The sequence below is a fragment of the Gamsiella multidivaricata genome (genome assembly GCF_025024155.1).
Source record: "Gamsiella multidivaricata strain RSA 2152 chromosome Unknown BC939scaffold_130, whole genome shotgun sequence".
Lineage (NCBI taxonomy): Eukaryota > Fungi > Mortierellomycota > Mortierellomycetes > Mortierellales > Mortierellaceae > Gamsiella > Gamsiella multidivaricata.
In genome coordinates, this window is record NW_026251838.1 from 1 (window position 1) to 12,862 (window position 12,862).

The following is a 12,862-nucleotide window of genomic DNA, read 5'->3' on the forward strand; positions in this document are numbered from 1 at the left end:
TCTCAGGCGTCCACTCGATCTTGTAGACCAAATCGTGGTCGACCGCAGATCTTTTCAGCGCATGTGATTCTTCCAACGAGTTATCCTCCTCCACTTCCTCTTCCTTCTCGTCCTCATCCTGATCATGCTCCTTATTCTTCTTCTCTTGTGTCTTTGGCAAGATCATCGCCTTCAGTTTCCTTGTCCGCACACGCAATCCATCCATCGAGGGCACTACAGATTTCAAGTTCAGCGACGGTAACCAGGATCCCGTACCCTTGCTCGAGTGCGAATCCCTTGCGGAGTGGCTATAGAAATCCGTGACGACCGTATGGGGGTCTCGACCGGTGACCTCGATCGTGATCTCTTCACCACGCATGGGGTTTGAGAGCATCATCGCAGTGACGATTCCGGGACCGGTGGCGCCGGACTTGAGCTTGGCAGAGAAGCTTCCGTAAAGGTTCCAGCGGGTCGAGGAAATCGTCGCGCCGAATCCGCCGCCACTCTGTGTCTTTACCGTGTCTCTGTTATCCCAAAAGCGAAAGCGAAAGCAGAAGTAAAAAAAAAAAAAAAAAAAAAAAAAAAACGACGAACGCAGTATTAGTCAAACCTGTTGGGCCAGACCACAACTTACATGCCAGACATTTTTTTTTTCTTGGCATGTTTCATGTATTGTGTTTCTGTCTTTTTTTTTTTTTTTGTTGTGCTTTACCGTTTAGCCTTGAGAACCAACCGCTTCTGCTTCGGATCCACGACCGCATTGGGCGCGATATGATCGAATTCTGAGGTCCAATGAGCCAGATCTGGGTCTCCAACGAAATCCAGTTTCGGGACCAAGAGCTTGTGCTGTCCCTTCTTATCCGCATCGTTATGCTTGAACGTCTCCTTGAACGATCGACACACCGGCAGGGGGAAACAGCTCCTCGGGTCCCCATCGTCTTCGTATTCTTCGTCATTGTCCTCACCCCGTTTCGATTTCTTCTTGTTCTTCTTCTTGGAGGAAGACTTGTCGTCGAGCGGGTGAGAATACCGGGGCTCGCAACCCAGAGACATCGAGCAGGCCATCAGAGATGTCTCGTGGCATGTTCCGTCTGCACAGAAAAAAAATATTTTTTTTTGCTCAGGCATTAGCTACTGTTGCATTGTAACGTATGGATATCAAGAAAACGTTGGTAATAAAAAAAATACATAAAAGTGCATTTGCTTACTGTTGCAGCAGGGTGAGCTGACGGGACAGGCCTCATAGGATGGGCCACAGCTAGGCGCGACTTCCGAGCTCGGGGCGGAGGAGAAGATGGATGCCTGGACTGGCTCGATCCAGAGATCGTCCAGTGGCACGAGCAGTAGCAGAAGAGCGAGCGACGGGGTCAGTAGACGCATGGTTGGTGTGCGTGTGTGTATGTCTGCTCCACTGTTTTCGACAGGTCGACTGGTGTGGAAGTGGGAGGGTAGGAGAGGGGAGGGGAGTGTGTTATTCGAGTGAAAGATGTGGCAGTAATGAGAGCAGAAATGGGCAGTAGAGAAAGAAAGAAAGAAAGAAAGAACGAGAGAGAGGGAGAGAAGGAAGGCGGTGCGGGACAAAGCCCAGGGTGCGGGCGTGAAGAAATAAGGGTGTGTGGAGCGCGATGTAATGCATCGTATCATAACGACGTCTTCGCGGGGTTCAGTCTCGTGCATGAATTGAAATTTCAGCTTAGCGAAATCTGACGGAAGACGTCTCTGTCATCATTTCTTTATTCGGCCAGGGCTCCACACCGCGCATTGACCAGCATCCCCGGCATCTAGACTACTCGTCCTCGCCATCCTCCTGGAACAGGTCCACGGCATGCTGCACTGCCGCCGCACCCCCCTCGTTCATGAACCGCTTTTCGCGGACAACGATCGACGCGTGTGCATTCCATCCCTCAATATGCACAATATTCTTCATCCACTCCAGCGTGTTCAGGTTCTTCGACATCTCCACCTGCGTAGGCAGCAGCGCCAGAGGCTGAACAGACTTGAGCAACGGGAACGAGTGCGACACCACCGTGGATTCCTCTCCATCTGCCCCGGCAGAATCATTCTTCTTCACTGACAACACCGTGTGCTCCTGTTCCGCCTCATCTTTTTGTGGACTAACCACGGTGCTGCTCGAAGAATGAGCAGTCGTCTGGGTACCCTGCCGGTGGCCTTGGTTACCATCGCTTTCGTCCCCGTCCTCCTCATCGTCATCGCGGTATCGATCCAGAGCGGTAGTCGAAGCCCGCTCACGGATCCGTAGTAATTCCTCGCTTGTCGTCGTCATGTTCTTGGTTCTCCTCCTGGAATCTAGGCCTTGGTAACCAATGGTTGTGCTTGCAAAGACGATCCAGACAGGAATCAAAATGGGTCCAAGGAGGCCAAAGAAGGCGTATTTTTTCCAGGGGATGCTGGATAGTGTCTGCGAGGCCCTCTGCGTTAACGAGGTAGCCTTCAAAGATGCGGCACGTTCTTCCTGCATCCGAGCAAGTGTCTCCATATCGTGATGCACATAAGACTCGATCAAGGATGAGTAGCCGCTGCTATATTGACTAGGTATAGTATGGTAAAAAAAAAAGGCTTTAGCAATCTATCGAAAAACAACTTCTACAGAGTTAGTTGACCATTAGATTGTCACTTACATCTCCATGGCTTCGAGTTCGCTAAAGGGGTCTGCATCCGAAAAACTGGCCGTCCAGAACGGGACAGATCGGTCGTTTCGGATATTAGAGTAAATCACTCGTCGCTTGAACCGCGCCAATGTCTTTACGAATACGCCCTCAGGTTCAGACATGACCAACAACAATGGTTTCCCCTGAATATAATCGTCCACCAGCTGCATCTGTTCTCCTGTGCGACTCAGCATCCGGGAGCTCAAATAGTTGAACACCTTGGACCATGTTGTCTTGGGCGGCTGACGGATACCCAGGTGAGGGGTAGCCATCGTCACAAAGTACATGGGCTCGATGCCTCGACCGCCCTGCTCCACTGGATCAAAGAACTTCTCGAGCTCCAAGAGTCCCATCACAAATCGAGCAATCAGCCCGCCGAGCGAGTAACCGAGGAACGAGAATTGGGTAACCTTCTTCTTTTTAGCGTGACGATGCGTCTGTGTCTGTGATTGTGCCTCGCTATCGGATGCATGAAGGTCCTCGCTGCTGGATCGATTGTTATGCGGGCTCGAATCCGCAGAGGAGGCCTTCTTGCTGTCCTTTGACTTGTTGGAGCTCTTGTTGGACTTTTTATTCCCCTTGTTCTTTTGTCCCTTCAAATCCTCGATGTTGCCACCAGCCTCGATCACACGGATGACCCTGTGGATCTCCTGAACTGCCCTTTGACCACAGATATCGATTCCATCATACGTCAGTGAAGACTCGTTCGACTCTGCGCGATACTATCATGTGTATTACAGGAACCGCTTGTTGAGGTTTAGTGCATGTGCAAGATAGACAACAAAGCACACTTTGAGGTAGGGTTGGACGTACGACAAGGATGCGATCGCCAAAGCGCTCCTTAAATTGGTCGGCAATGAATTTGACATGGCCCTTGTTGCCCCAGAGACCATGGTGCAAGATAACGAGGTGCACGCCCTCGTGTGCATCTGTGTAGGTCGCTGTGCTTTCGATTGTTGTCATTGTATTGAGTTGGCTGTTTGAGGGGGGAAGATGGAGGATATCTGGTTGGTATGTGTGTGATTTTCGGGGCAGTTGAGCAAAGGGCAGAGCTGAGTCGAGAGAGGGATTCAACCGAGGGTGTGGATGAATAGGAGATTGGACTGACAAGATGAATGAGTGAATGAGTGAATGAGTGAATGAGTGAATGAGTGAATGAGTGAATGAGTGGATGAATGTATGAAGGTGTAAATGAATGTGAGCGTTGTATCTATCTATTCTATATTTATACATATCTTTAATGCTCGACGTTGGACAATGGACAAAAAAAAACTCGATCGGTTACGTGCGCGTGTACGAAGCTCTTGCGCAAAAACCGATCTTCCGTCGACTATCGACGCAGCATATCATGAAATACATTCACATGTATGAAAGCCAATGTTGGATGTCATACATGGCCTACACCAGCGCATCAACGATCTTCCCTTCTATCTCATTCCAGTCGTGTGGCCACATTCCGCTGCATAGGATGTATATATCCCAGGCGATGTGCAAAAAATAAAAGTAAACGGTTCTATTGTATTGTATTGTATTGCACTGAATGCTTATATTATTGCTAAAAGACTGGCAATGAGTAAAAGCCAAGACACCGTTACTAATGTCCTATTTGCATCACCTACATCTTTCAAGAAAGCGAAAAGACATTCGCCGAGTCGACTGGCTTTGCTGACTGTACAGTGGGGGAATCGATCGTGGCGGCGATATCCATCATACTGTGGTTTGATGGCACCTTGAGTTTATGCGCCACGGACGCCATGCTACTGATCTTTTTGCTTGCCTCGCGGAAGCCCAAAGGCAGAATCGGCTCGCCCACAGCGCCGCGTTGCTGTAATAGCCGAATATTTACCCTGCTTAAGCCTTGCGCGTTCTGGATAGAGGTATTTGACACTGTAAGTCTGTCGTGCATCGAACTCCAAAGCAGGCGCACCTGGTAGCGATCCTCCTCTTCTATGACCTGCCACATGCGAACGGACATATCGTCACAGCCAGTTGCGAAATGGGTGCCGTTTGGAGTAACGTTCCAGGTGATGCTTGCGATTGGTCCATGGAAATCTTCAACAACTGCCAAGCATAGACCCGAATTCACATCCCACAGTCGCACCGTCTTGTCGTAACTGCCTGAGGCGATCAGCTGGCCGCTGGATGAATACATCACACTCGTAACATAGGAGGCATGGCCGCTTAAGATGAGACCGGGTGCACCAGTTTGCGCATCCCACAGCTGCACCGTCTTGTCGAAACTGCCCGAGGCAATCTGCTGGCCGCTGGGCGAATACACCACGCTCTTAACTGAGTCGGTATGGCCGCTTAAGATGAGACCGGGTGCACCTGTTTGCGCGTCCCACAGTCGTACTGTCCTGTCCCAGCTTCCCGAAGCGATCTGCTGGCCGCTAGGCGAATACACCACACTCGTAACCCAGGAGGTATGGCTGCTTAAAATGAGACCGGGTGCACCGGTTTGCGCATCCCACAGTCGCACCGTCTTGTCGCCACTGCCCGAGGCGATCTGCTGACCGCTTGACGAATACACCACGCTCCCAACATCCAAGGTATGGCCGCTTAAGATGAGCCCGGGTGCACCAGATTGCGCATCCCACAATCGCACCGTCTTGTCGCCACTACCTGAGGCGATCTGCTGGCCGCTGGGCGAATGCACCACGCTCGTAACCCAGGAGGTATGACCGCTTAAGGTGAGGCCGAGTGCACCGGTTTGCGCGTCCCACAGTCGCACCGTCCTGTCGCCACTGCCCGAGGCGATCTGCTGACCGTTGGGCGAATACACCACGCTCGTAACCTTGTCGGTATGGCCGCTTAAGACGGGACCGAGTGCACAGGTTTGCGTGTCCCACAGTCGCACCGTGTTGTCGCCACTGCCCGATGCGATCTGCTGGCCGCTGGGCGAATACACCACGCTCGTAACTGAGTCGGTATGGCCGCTTAAGATGAGACCAGGTGCACCGGTTCGTGCATCCCACAGCCGCACCGTCTCATCCAGGCTACCCGAGGCGATGTGCTGGCCGTTGGGCGAATACACCACGCTCACAACATAGAAGGTATGGCCGCCTAAGGTGAGGCCGGGTACACCAGTTTGCGCATCCCATAGTCGCACCGTGTTGTCGCAACTGCCTGAGGCGATCTGCTGGCCGCTGGGCGAATACGCCACGCACCTATCAGAGTCGGTTTGACCACGCAAGGTGTGCGCTTTTGCCCAAGTCGAAGTGTCATACACGTTGATCATGCCGTCGCTGAGGCCTACCGCACAGAACTTCCCATCTGGTGAATACGCGCAGGAAACCACCATGCTATCTTCTAAGAGGTACGGCCATTCGCCAAACTGCACTCCCGCCATCTGTGCGTTGCTCAAATTGGCCTGACGCAGCCAAATATTGCGAAGATTGACTTTTCTCAAATCTGCCCCTTGCAGCTGAGCGGAATCGAATTGGCCGCCACTCAGGTCCGCTCCTGGAATCTGGATGCCTTTCAGATCTGCACTGTTAAACAGCATCCCAGCTCTGACCAATATCGTGATCGCATTGGCCGCCGCCTTGCGTGCCTCTTTGTCGGTTTTGGAGCGTTCGATCGTGGCGAGCAGCTGCTGCTTAAAGAGAAGTTCCTGTTGGACACGCTCTGCTAAAAAGTGCAGAATCGACGGCTCATCCACAAAGCTTCTCCGTGCCAACGGCGAATTGAGCACGGTCTGTTCAATGACTGCCACAGGTTCTTCTACACCAGCCTGGTTTTCAAAGCTCATGACGGAATGGACGCTCCCTCTGCGTGGTAGGGCTTGAGTCAAGGCTGCGCGACTCGCGCTCTCTCCGTCTCGCGGCTCAAACACCGCTCGGGCCAAGCAGTATTCCAGCAGTGATTTATGGATAAACCGGTATTGATTGCCGCTGCGGGTCAGAGGACACGCCTCACGCAAGAGCTGCTGCTTCTCATCCTCCCGGCTAAAGAAATCTTCTTTCCATGTCCTTCGATCGCGAAAGGGTGAATACTCCACCACTGGATTGCCTGCTTGCTCTTTGTACATTGCTAACGCTAGTGCTTTCAAAAAGGCAACTCCGTTCTGTGCAAAACCATGGTCGGACAAGCTCTCGAACACCTTCTTCTCTTGATAGCTCAAGTCCTTCTTCTCAACAAGCCGTTTCTTGCCTCGCTCCAACCATTGCTCCACAAACTGGTCATACAACGCCACTCTCGTGACCCGGACGGACGAGAGGTCTTGTCCTGGATCGACCATGCGCGGCAATACTTCCATGGACAGCGTCAACATAAACGGGTTCTTGACCAGGTCTTGCAGGCTGGGGATCAGATTCAGGGTCTTCAAGTAGTCCGTCACCTGCCAGAGCGGTTTCGTTGCAGATACATACTTCCTAATGTATTCTTGTATTTGATCCATAGAGAATGGCGCAATGACCGCCTCTTGAAACGCTGGCTCAGCTTGGTGATTACGATCTGCTGGTTGGAACCGATCCCGATAATCAAGGCCAAGATACTCGCTGCGGCAGCTAATGACCATCTGAGCACTCCATCCTCCCACCTGGTTCAGTCCGTTGCTCGTGTACAGGTTGTGTGTCTGCTGGCTCTCATCATACCCATCACAAATCAAGATGAATTTGCGATGGTCTTTCAGCTCTCGGATCTGGGGCTCGGTAAACTCTGCCTTCCGTAGGTATTTGGCGATCAGATCCTGCTCTGGCTTGTCGATTGCAGGCAAGCTGATAAAGAGCGGGATCCTGCCTTCCTTTTTCTTGTAGGCATCCCACAAGTCGCACTCGAGCTGCCGGTTAAAGGTCGACTTGCCTCCACCCGAATCGCCCAGCAGGAGCATCACCTTACGGTCACTGCTCAGGAAGCCTTCAACTTCTCTTGTCAAGTCGAACAGGTTGTCATCGGACGCTTGTAAGTTGGCCCTGGCTTGAGGAGGGATGTACACGGCTTCGCCTCGTTCCTTCAATCGTTGCTTTCTCAGTCGTCTCAGGTCGGCTTCAACGTCGGGCTTGTTCTGGACAAGATCAAGCAGCGATGAAGACGCAACAATTGGTAAGGCGACCTGCAGTGGATGTAAGCTTCGATTCTCCTTTCGGCAATCCTGATAAAGAATCCTTTTCGACTCATCGCCATTCGATTCCAGCTCCTGCAACAAAGGTTCGACACCTATACCATGTATCGCATAGACCAATAGAATATAGTGCTGCTATTAGTGCCTGCTAGGCGGTTTGAATTCCATTCTTCATAATAGGGCAAGAGCCTCTCACGTATTCGTTCATCATACATACTTGGCATAGCTGAGCCAAATGTCAAAGCCAACTGCATAAGAATGTGAAGGATCCATTGCTTGGCGAGGGCTTGCTGGCCCCACACTGCATCGTTTCGGTACATCTCGCCTAGAAACGCAACAGCGCCTTGACGAGATTCGATGTCCCACAGTGGATTCACGGCAAGGTCCCCCAGGCGCTGGCATATTCCTAGTTGAAAGGCTAGATCACGCCAGCAAGGTGCTTCACAGACCAGGGTCTTGAACTTGGCGAGTTGACCATCCCGAAGCAGCGTGTCTGTCCCGCGCAGTGCTGTATACCAGGCACGTTTCTGGTTGAAGCTGAGACCGACCTTGAGAGATTCCAACAGTCCTTGTCCACTCTCGGCCAGTGCACTCACGCCTTCATACCCGATTTTCGCCACCTGGATCACCTCTCTCAGTCCATCCTGAAGATGCCCCAGTCCTGTGATGAAGCCGTTGACGTCCAGACCTTTTACGGCGCTAACTATCCCTGAGACACCCTTCAAAACAATTCCAGTGCGCCGCATCGTTGCTTGCCAAGGTGATTCGTCGTCTGGGACGCACTGCAGCGCTTGGAAGGCATAAGCAGCCTGGTACACCAAGTAAGGGTCGCTGCTGCTTTGCAACCCATTCAAATAAGCAGAGAGTGGCTCATGCAGCTCTACACGCTTTAAGTCTGAGACCTTGGTGTCGGCCATGGCATCCAGGACATTGGACACTGCGAGTGTCAGATGGTAGATATGTGTCGGAGACTGATTGTGAGTATCTTGTAGGTGGGTGCTGAGGGTACGCAAGATCGTGACTAGGTCATCAGCGTCGAGGTAACCTGGGGAAGCGCTTTGGATCAGTTTCGCCAGTCCCTTGAGAGAATGGACATCCAGCAGGCTGGATTGTTCGATGCCATTGACAAAGAGCATGAGCAAATGTTGAAAATCATCCTTCTCAAGAACTGGGCCCAAGCATACGACCTCTGCGACAGCCTTGGCATCCTTGAGCTCATCGCGAGTAAATGCTCGGATCACATCTGTCGCCAGCGTCCTGAGTCTCTCCTTCTCCTCTGCATTCTTCTCTGTGGATTTCACCCAATTTCCTGCGGCTGGTTCAAAAACCTCTTCGGGTGACGGCGTCACTTGCAGAAGGCCAAGGCAGTAGGCAAGCTGGGAAGTATCGTTGAGTCGCTCATCTGCCTCTGGCAACGCGATCTTGATGGTGGGCTGACGCATGTCATCGGGAAAGATATCCTCAGGGACCCGTGCCATGTCGTGGCAGGCACTGTCGGCGGTAGGTGGAATTACAGGACCTGGGTTTTTTGAAGGACGCACATGGCTGTTGAAGTCAGAGGACAGTCAACAAAGTGAGAGATACGTTAGGTACGACGCACGATATAGCCGGCTAATGCGAACAGGTAGAGAGCAGGCGCCTGTCACTTACCCTCACTTTTCTGCCCTTTTGTAGCTGACCTGTGCCATTTCGCTGTATCCTAAGCTCTCCAATAGGTTGGCGTGCTCGAGACACGCGCTGGCGAATCCATCACGCAGGGCTTGATTCTCGACGGACAGGGGTGCTGTAAGAGTCTTTTTCGCTGCTCTTTTCATCCGGGATAATGCGCCCTCTGCGTCGTCGCACAACACTAAAGCAATTTCCCGATCCTTGGTTTTGCGCGCATTCTCTACGTAGATGTTGGTGAGTTCCAGTTCCTTTTGTGGTGAAAGAGCCTTTCGTGTCGACGAAAAAGCTCTGTCAAACATGTTGCTTCTCTGAGGGGGTCTCTCCTGTTATCATAGAGCAGATGGCGGCGATATTAATGGCCTTGTGGTAGATTAATATACCTGTGCGAGTAGCCAATATGCTTTTACTTGGCAGACACTTCAGTAATGTAATGGGAGCCAATAAGTCCCAGTGGGCTGGTATACTACAGACGCAGTGGCAGCCGAATGAGCTATCGTAACTCAAAATATTAATATCCATAGCAGCTACATGAACTAGATCATATGTGGTTGCTCTGCCAAGTGATGGACCCCTACTTCGGAAGTGTTTATTCGACTCCTGTTTCCTTTGAAGTAGTCCTGAAGATTTGTCCTCCGTGTCTCCTACCAGCGATACCAACTTCCCATCGTGAAGCATGCAGGATTAATAACCTTAAAACATGCCTATAAGCTACTATCGACTGACAAGAAAACAGTGCCTCACCTCAACAGGAATCTGTTTCTCGAGTTCTCTCGCCAGTCGAGGAGATGGTCCGTCCCTATGCAACGCCCTCTACTTCAATTCTTTGTCTAAGACAGTCTGCACACGAACAAGGCGGTTGAGTGGATTGATATTCGCTTCCCTCGTCACTTCTAGCAGGAATTCCTGTGAGCATTATTGTCCATTGCACATGGACGGCTGTTCTCCTGATCTCGGCCATTCTAGCATTAGCACTCTTGACTCGGCTGTGGTTGTTCAGGCACATTCAGGGGCGGGGGTTTGGCAGATAAACTGTGTCTTTGTTACCAATGAATCGCCGCTGGGTTGTGCTTATTGAAATCGAGCAGAGACGTACGAGAGACAGGCAGAAAAGCGAGAAAGCAGAGACGTGCGAGAGACAGACAGAAGAGCGAGAAAAGATGAGAAAGATGAGAGACAGTTCCTGATGGATTGAGGGAGGGAGAATCTGGGAGGAAGGGAAAGTGGGAAAGTGCGAAAAGAGGAAAAGAGTGCAAAGACATACATCCAACGTTACAGCATCCGCCCTCGCCCTCGTGTAACATGTGTAAGCTCTCAGATGCGAAGAAGGGAAAGTAGCCACCGAACTCTAACAGCAGTGCTCCTTGCTCATCCTTTCTCGCCGCTTCAGCATCATTCTGACTTTGAGGCGTTCGGCCATAATCCAACGGATGATAGCTTTGGGCCATTGCCTGCTCAGGCATGTCCAAATACCATCTATCCGAATGAATGGTTCCTCTCGTACAAAGTTCAGTTACTATCACAACAACATCTCATCAGCAGGGTAAGCCTGACCTGCCTCACGACGGTCTAAACCCAGCTCATGTTCCTTATTAAGTGGGTGAGCAATCCAAACGCTCGCTTACTGAATTCTGCTTCAGTATGGCGAGTGCACTGTTGGCTGTAGATCTGATGTTGGTCACAGCGGTGGTGCTGGCGATATTGACCAGGGTCGGTAAAGGAAGTTGGGACGATACTCTTCGCGGGGGGATTGCCTAGGATCGGAAGAGTTATGTTTCTCTTGCGCGTATCACTAAAGGCAGCGGGTGCCATGGTCAACATTTACGGGTGCACAGTACCCATGACCCTAGCTTGACCTGTTCATTGTTCATCGCTTTTGCTCCCGCTCTTTTGGTTCTTCTAACCCATTGAGCGCTTTAGTTTGTGCTTTTGACTATTAATTTTAATTTATGAACTTGTCATGGACAAAGACTGTACAGGATCAACTAGTAGGTATCGTAAAAAAAGAAAGAAGTTATGGTACATTTCCCGCTTTAAGCAATGGTCGAGCGCCAGCTGCGGGCCCGCTCAAAACCGTTATGACCGAACTGGTAATCCAAGATAGTTTTCTGAATTTCCTCCCGAGTGTTCATCACAAATGGTCCGTGCTGGAATATCGGCTCCTTCAAGGGCTCGCCCGCGATCACCACAAAATGTGCATCCTCGTCCTTGGTCCGAATCTTGATCGTCTCCGCACCATCCTCCGAAAACGTAAGAGTATGGTGTGCCTTGCCCTCGAACTCCTGGTCTCCAACAAAGGCTGTGCCCTTGAGCACATAGATGAATCCGGTGTAGCTGGCAGGGATCGACTGCTCGACCGTCTTGTTCTTGTCCATCTTGAAATCCAGATACATAGTGGGCGTGCGAGTGTAAACCTTGCTCTCTACGCCATGCGACTCGCCCGCAATGACCTTGATGGTGACACCTTCCTCAGGCGTAGCACGAGGGATCTCATTGTCGAGCAGTTCCTGGTATTGAGGCTCGCACATCTTGTGGTCCTTGGGCAAGTTAATCCAGAGCTGTAGACCGTGGGCACGGGTCTGAGACTTAACTGGCATTTCCGAGTGAACAATACCGCGTCCGGCGGTCATCCACTGCAGGTCGCCAGGCCCGATGGTTCCCTTGTGTCCTGCAAAGTCCTCATGCTGGAACTGGCCCTCAAGCATGTAGGTCACGGTTTCGAAGCCGCGGTGAGGATGGTCAGGGAAACCACCGTTCTTGTCGACATTGAATTCGTCGAGCATGAGGAAAGGATCGTGGTTGCGAAGTTCAGGACGGCCGATGGATCGGCGGACTCGTGCACCAGCACCCTCGCCTTGTTCACGAGAGAGAACAGACTTGACAATGGATCTTGAGGTTCTGGTGAGAGTTGAAACCATGATAGAGCTGGTTTGCTGTGGGGAGTGTATTAAAGTGCTTGTAGGGGTGAAGTGTCTAGATAGCAGAGTAAAGTGTTGTGTATCGATGCCGATGTCGATGTCGATATGAGAAAACTGGTTGCTTTTTTGATGAGAAAAGTTGGAGTTGGTCAATCTGTGGGGCCTTTTTATACTTTTTATTCCCCTCCCTTTGGAACAAACTTTCTGACCAATTGACTTCTGTAAGCAGCTCCAACTCCGACAAGCCACCAGGAGTGCTTACTGAACAAGCTTTGCTTTCCTTTTTTGAGCCGCGTAGAATAATCTACAAGGGATGCCAGCTTAATCACCAACGCGTCCTAGATATTTCTCTCACCAATTCATCAGCACAAAAAAAAAAAGGACCAAGCATATTGCCGAAGCATAAAGCAACTCATAGTTCACTCGAGTACATTCAACTGTCCCAAAAGCATGATCCATGGTAGGTGCTTCAGACAGCTATCATGATCCTTGCTGACAAAAAACATCCCCAAGACCATCCATCAGTATCTTTCGTCTTTGCGGCCTGTCCTCTAAGACAATGCTGGGCT

The 12,862-nt window shown here is 51.1% G+C and overlaps 4 protein-coding genes across 4 annotated transcripts; all 4 read right to left on the reverse strand.

Annotated features, from left to right (window-relative positions):
- Positions 1–14: 14 nt before the first annotated feature.
- On the reverse strand, positions 15–1,359 carry BC939DRAFT_508398 (uncharacterized protein; the record flags this gene model as incomplete). The annotated part of the gene is made up of 3 exons (XM_051560995.1): positions 15–503; positions 692–1,070; positions 1,188–1,359. Coding segments are annotated over 3 exons (1,040 nt in total), but the record flags the coding sequence as incomplete, so codon positions are not given.
- Positions 1,360–1,765: 406 nt separating this feature from the next.
- BC939DRAFT_482114 (putative serine esterase-domain-containing protein) lies at positions 1,766–3,611 on the reverse strand (the record flags this gene model as incomplete). Its single annotated transcript, XM_051559090.1, has 3 exons — positions 1,766–2,528; positions 2,619–3,370; positions 3,462–3,611. 3 exons carry the CDS (start codon positions 3,609–3,611, stop codon positions 1,766–1,768), a joined length of 1,665 nt encoding a protein of 554 aa, XP_051406393.1.
- A 661-nt stretch (positions 3,612–4,272) lies between these two features.
- On the reverse strand, positions 4,273–4,623 carry BC939DRAFT_482115 (uncharacterized protein; the record flags this gene model as incomplete). Its single annotated transcript, XM_051559091.1, has 2 exons — positions 4,273–4,473; positions 4,495–4,623. 2 exons carry the CDS (start codon positions 4,621–4,623, stop codon positions 4,273–4,275), a joined length of 330 nt encoding a protein of 109 aa, XP_051406394.1.
- Positions 4,624–11,374: 6,751 nt separating this feature from the next.
- Positions 11,375–12,448, reverse strand: BC939DRAFT_497485 (RmlC-like cupin domain-containing protein). The gene has a single exon (XM_051559727.1). It carries the CDS (start codon positions 12,291–12,293, stop codon positions 11,409–11,411), a length of 885 nt encoding a protein of 294 aa, XP_051406395.1. The 5' UTR covers positions 12,294–12,448; the 3' UTR covers positions 11,375–11,408.
- Positions 12,449–12,862: the final 414 nt, after the last annotated feature.

What these genes read in the sequence shown, in the direction of transcription:
- BC939DRAFT_497485 (XM_051559727.1), bottom strand. Translation starts at nt 12,293, where the DNA reads ATGGTTTCAACTCTCACCAGAACCTCAAGATCCATTGTCAAGTCTGTT.